The 6,000-nt window shown below is 45.1% G+C and overlaps 1 protein-coding gene across 1 annotated transcript in view; it reads left to right on the forward strand.

The window, feature by feature from the left end:
• The window catches only part of Anxa13 (annexin A13), a 56,668-nt gene extending 56,175 nt beyond the window's left edge, over positions 1-493 (forward strand). Inside the window, exon 11 of the mRNA XM_021184033.3 lies at positions 112-493. Coding sequence (XP_021039692.1) covers positions 112-231 — 120 coding nt within the window. The 3' untranslated portion in view covers positions 232-493. The remainder of the gene's footprint in view (positions 1-111) is intronic.
• Positions 494-6,000: the final 5,507 nt, after the last annotated feature.

Raw genomic sequence — 6,000 nt, forward strand, 5'->3', positions numbered from 1 at the left:
CTGTTTAAAGATATAATAAATGAGTACGGTGGCGTAGGAGAGCGTTTGCCATTTACAACGCACGTACCATGGATGCTGTCACCTACGTAGTTGTCGTCATCCTTCCCACAGGTGGACCTGCAGGGGATAAAGGCCAAGTTCCAGGAGAAGTATCAGAAGTCTCTCTCTGACATGGTTCACTCAGATACCTCTGGGGACTTCCGGAAACTGCTGGTAGCTCTCTTGCACTGATCCAAGCCTGAGGAGAAACCCCCACAGCAGGATTCTTCCTCGGAACAAATCAAATTTGGAAATGGGTGAAAACCCTTCACCCCCTGGATTGTTTACTCATGGATTGAAAAGGAGCCCCAAGGCTAAATTGTCGAAGTCAGGAGCAGCCTCCTCCAAGGGCTTGAACAGTTCAACTTGAATGCTGGCTTAGCAGGAACCTGAACTGCCTGCCTTCCAGTCTCCCTTTAGCATTTGAAGCGAATGCTTTCTAAGCACAAATGAAATCAGCAGTTGGTGGGGGGAGGGGGGGAGGAGAACCCGAACATTTATAATAAAATGTTTAGAAAATTATATGCCTCCCAGATGTACAGAGCCAAAGCACAGGTTAAATGGCTAATGCGGCGTGAAGACAAGATTAAACGGTTTGCTCATTTCCCCTTCTGTGTGCTCAGTTTCAAAGCCTTTCTGTTAATTACAGTTATGGTTTATGCCTGCCTCCATCAGCGGCTTTGCCAAATTGGCTTGATGAACTTGGGTTCTTGCCTGCGAAGTAGAGACCTTGTGAAATCCAAATGAACTGGGGGATTGCGAACATTTATTAACAATCACCGGGGATGGCAGTCAAGACCTGCATCGAGGAAAGATGCAGCCTTCCTATGTGAAATGCAATGAGATGTAAAACTCAGTAACTGTGCCTGGTTCTATTGAGTTTTCTTGTTTCTCTACACATGTAGCTCACCTGAGTCTTCCATCCGATTTTTACATACCGTTAGGCTAAGCACAGTGCCAATGGGATTACCGTCAATGCCCTGTCTCTCAGGTGGATTGATTCTGCAATAATAGAATCTCTGGTCTTGTAGTCACATGGAGCCATTCAGAGACTATCAAGTTAACTTGGACACCTCAGGCAAGCCACCATAGCTATTCTGTCCTAGATGAGATCTGCACCTGGCACTGCTGAGTACCACAGTTTTATACTGAATTCATAACCCTACGAGGTTCATGTGACCTCTGATTAAGAGTAGAAGATATTAACTAACCTGACTTAAATCCATTTGTAAGCAACAGAGTAAGGATTCCTCTCACAAGCTGGATGGCTGGCCAGGTTTCTCAGAAATGTGGCTTGCAGGACGTGTGTGAGAATGAGTCAGTAGTCATTCGTTGCTTCTTCTTCTTCTTCCATTCACTATGGTGGGCTCCACCGACACAAAAGTCACCAGAATGTGGGCTGCTTCTAATGTAGTATCTTTCCAAGCCAGTCTTGAAATGAGATGTCTCCATCAGTTCGTGGAACGTTGTCAGTACACTAAAGAGTCAAAGTGCAGAGAATGCATGTCTACAGAGTGCTCAGATATAAACGGGTTATCTGTATCTCACCTCCTCCCATCGGGGCTCAGGGAACATCCCAGACAGGGAGAAGGAAAGACTAAGAGCCACTGTGGCAGAACAGCATCTTCCAAACGTGGCATAACATTGCGCTCACGAGCTTGTAGCAGTTATGGTTGCCTGTGTAAGATCCACACGTGATCAAGGCAGTCAGCTCTCCAGCACAGGTAGGGTAGAAGCACAGGAGGCCCATCCCTAGTGAGGAACTACTGACGTGTTCTTCAGGGCTGTGGCCCCTAGTAGGTTGAGAGGCAAAGAAACAGTAATGGACAAATGATTTGAGACACGGGCATTGTGGAAAGGACAGGCTAGCAAGGCTATATTGCTGAGTTTATATTTTGACCCCAGGAGCAATGGATGTTCTCCCAAGGTAGGGCTCTATGTTTTGAACACTGGCGGTCATACGTGATAGCTACATGCACAAAGAACATGATCATGTGTAGACCATCGGGGATCATTTGGATAGTATTATAGCAAATAGCCCAAACATTCAGTGTAAGGATAGATGTCATGCCATGATATGTCCTTTTTAGTAATTAGAAAATGGTGATCCACAGGTTACGGAGTTCTGTGAGCATCGCTACCTACCTAACAGTCATTGTCAAAGCTGAGCTTTTACACATAAAATGTTTTTTGTTTTTAAATCAGGACCAAGTCTAGTAACATAACATATGAAATCTATGTGTCACCAAACAAAAGCAAAGCAACCCATCCTTGGGCTCTGAACTCAGCAAGGACAGGAAAACAAAAGAGTGGATTGAAAAGAGACTGGGCCAGAATTAGCCTTGTTTGAGGGGCATGATTCACAGATAGAGGAGACCCCCAAGGATTACATCAAAGCCTACTTCCAGTGTTACAAGCCAACAGCTCATTCCTCCAAGCCTATGCTATCCCAGCATGCATTTCCTCCAGCAAGGCTCTGATGACACTCTGCACGGCTACTTGCCCCAGTGAGGTTCTTGAGGCATTGTGGGTAAGTAATTTGGGAGTCTAGCCTGGGCAAACCAAATAAGACATACACCCCAAAGAACTAAGGAGTCTCACCAGCAGCTCTGGGAACATTAGCCCTGCTCTGCAAATTCCTTTCAATAGCTTTAAGGGTTCCATGTAGTCCTTCCATGCATGCCTACCCCTCGCCCCATTTCACCCACTGTGTTTGAGAGGTGGAAAGCCTACATGCTGATGTACTGTTGCTTATTGTTCCCGACTCATATTCCATGATGTCATGACAGCACCTTGAAACAGGCTGTGATATTTACAGCACGGGAACTGGTGGATGCTGCAGATCAGGCCTTATTGCTGAATATTTACAGTTGCAGTCCCACACATTTCAGTCTGTACACATGTGTATGCATGATACACATGTAGGCATAAAGAGAGCAGAATCCATTTGTGTTTCTGTTAAGTGCATTTATAGGATGTCTTCAGCTATCATCAATGCCACATGGTTCTTGCTAGGATGCAAATGCTGACTCTAGAAAGCAACACAATGGGACAAGAGAGGAGGCGGTCATAATAGCAGAGTAAGTAATAAGGACTGAGGACATCCATGGTGTCCTGCCATTGCCACAAACTGTTTCCATTTCCGGTGTCAGGATTTCTTTTGACCCAGTTCAAGTCTTTGTATGAGTACGCAGGACTCTGTAGGAACCTGAGAGGTGCGATAGGACTGTGGAACATGATAAGTGTGGTAGGACTGCATCACAACAAAGCAGAGACACAGAAAGGAAAGCAGTCACCACAGGAGGGTTATACATGCATGAGCCAAGAAATAAGAGTGATGCCAGGCTCGATTACAGCAATCTGGTCACCTAGGACTTCTTATGAGAAGAAGCCTTAGTCCTTACAAGGCAGACAACCCCTTTGACCCAATCATCTTTTGCATTTTAAAAATCCTAACAGGTTATAAATCCATATTACGGACCAAGACTCTAGTACATGAGGTTTGGGGAAGCACATCAACAATCAGTATGCCTGAACACATGCGTACAAACAGAGAGGAGCCAATGTGCAACGATACATTTCATTTGCATTGATTAAATGTATGGTGCACTATTTTATTTGTGGACATCAGAATTTGTAACAGAAAGGATGGAGGGGTGGGTTGCTGGATGGTCCTCAGACTCCATCCCCATATGCCTAAGGGATTACTGACCTTAGGCTCTGAAGAGAAGGTTTCGTGGCTTCTTTGTAACAAAAGTAAAGAAGTTGATATCTTTTGTTTGTAAAGTAACCAACCCCAGGAATTCAAAACCTGGTCAATCAATACTGACTCCACACAGAAGGGACAGGGAATCAGAGACATAGTACACACTGGAGAAATCAGGAAAGCTCAAACTTAGGCCAAACCCTGGACAGTTTACAACGCTTCCGGAGTGGACTGAGCCTCTTTCCACCAAAACAAACCCAGAGCTGGGAGGAACCATCTGTTTTGTGAGCACCTGGATGATAAGAGTTATTGATTTATGTGGAGCATCCATACAATCAGGTGCCAATCATTGCCAGCTTCAATGAGTTTAGGGGTCACTTTACCGCTTAGTAATATTTGGTATCCAGTGTCACATTTGGATTGCTGAGAATACAGACACCTCAGGACAAAAGAGATGAGGCATTTTTAGGCTCCAAACTAGAAGACAAGTACTGATTTTGAATCATTCTTCACAGGGAGGCGTAATGTGGACCAGGGTAATATGACTCACCAACCAAATTGGACAACACTAATTATCCAAACTCCAAACCCAACCCAGTATTAATTTTTTTTTTTACTGCCTGGAAAACAATATCAATGTTGTTGTTTTTTCAAATCCTACTGAACCAGTTGAAATTAGAACCAGTCTTTTGAAAAGGTTGGGCCAGGAAAAAGAAAAGAACCAGAAAAAGCAAAATCATTTCAACACAAGGATTGTGTTCAGTTCACTTGTTTGTCAAGCACCAGTGTGAACTGAGCGCACGTGTTTCTGTCCAGAGTTCTTCTCTTTCAACCCTTAGCCTATTTGTCAGAACAACTGTTGACCTATTCTCTCTGCAAAACCTGTTGGCAGGTCCATGGTTGTCGTATGGGCTGTCAGCTTGTGGGGTGTGAGTGGGAGGTCCCCTGTCTTCTGGAGGACTGTGAACTTTGCAATAGCAGATCCTATTTCTGTCCCAACCTATTTATATCTGTGTTTTTGCTATTGTTGTTAAATAATGTCACAAATTCTTAAATAAGCTGATCAACTATGAAGAAAAAAAGCCTGTTTTGTTCCTGTGAAAGCCAAATTGAATATGCTAAAGGAGGGGAGGGGAGGGGAGGGGAGGGGAGGGGAGGGGAGGGGAGGGGAGGGGAGGGGAGGGGAGGGGAGGGGAGGGGAGGGGAGGGGAGGGGAGGGGAGGGGAGGGGAGGGGAGGGGGAGACAGAGATGGAGTAGAGATGATTAACATCACTGTCAGGTTGAGTAGATTGAAAATCACCTAGGAGACACCTCTAGACAAGTCTACACAGGTCTGCATGGGGATTTTCAGAGACATTGTAACTAGTGAGGCAGGATCTACCCTAAATACAAACTGCAGCATTCCACAGGCTGGGGACCCAGAAAGAACAAAGCAGGCTGAATACCAGGAGTCATCTCTCCCTGCTTTCTGACTCTGTATGTAAGTGACCAGCTACCTCCCCACTCCTTCCCCTGTGCCTCCTCCACTGTGATAGGATAAACCCTCAAACAGTGAGCTGAATTGATGCTCTCCTTCCTTCATTTCTCAGTGTTTTGGCAGAAAAATAAGTAATACACAGACAGACCAGCAACTGCATGCATGCCTGTGGCTCACCCTTCAGTTAAAGTTCTCAGTAAGTCACTATATGTTTCCATATCAGACCGAAGACTGTTACAGATGCTGACAGATCTCACATACTCACCTGAGGTAAGCAACTTTATATGGCTTGTGGGTCATGTGACCACATCAGTCCCACGGATCTACAATGTTTCTGAAGGGACAATCAATACAAGTTGACCATGTGGAAGGCACAAAGGTGAAAGTGAAGACTGAGTCTGAGTCAAACCACAGGGCCAGCAGAACACAGGCTAGCTCATGGTTGCCAATAGCGAGCCCCCAAACCAATGTTTCATTAAGACACCATGTGGCCTGTCATAGGTTCATGTGAGAAGAAGAAAATTAAATGGCTGATCTTAAGCCTGTTAAATAAGCAAACTTGCTCTAGAAAACATGACACCTGTGAGACTTCTCTCTCCCTGCCTCCAAAGAGCTTTCCTCTTCCCTCAAGCTGCTTTGTCTTGGCCAGAGGCATCTTTCACTGCAGAACCTTTAGGGAAAGTGATGTCCCTTTCCGTGAGGCTGTGATACTTAGGGGAAATTAAAGGCACACAAGCAAAGAACAGGGGAAGTTGGATCAGGTGGTCAAGCCACTTA

Source organism: Mus caroli, unplaced genomic scaffold (genome assembly GCF_978045245.1).
Source record: "Mus caroli unplaced genomic scaffold, Mus_caroli_1 scaffold_16, whole genome shotgun sequence".
In the NCBI taxonomy this organism is placed as follows: domain Eukaryota; kingdom Metazoa; phylum Chordata; class Mammalia; order Rodentia; family Muridae; genus Mus; species Mus caroli.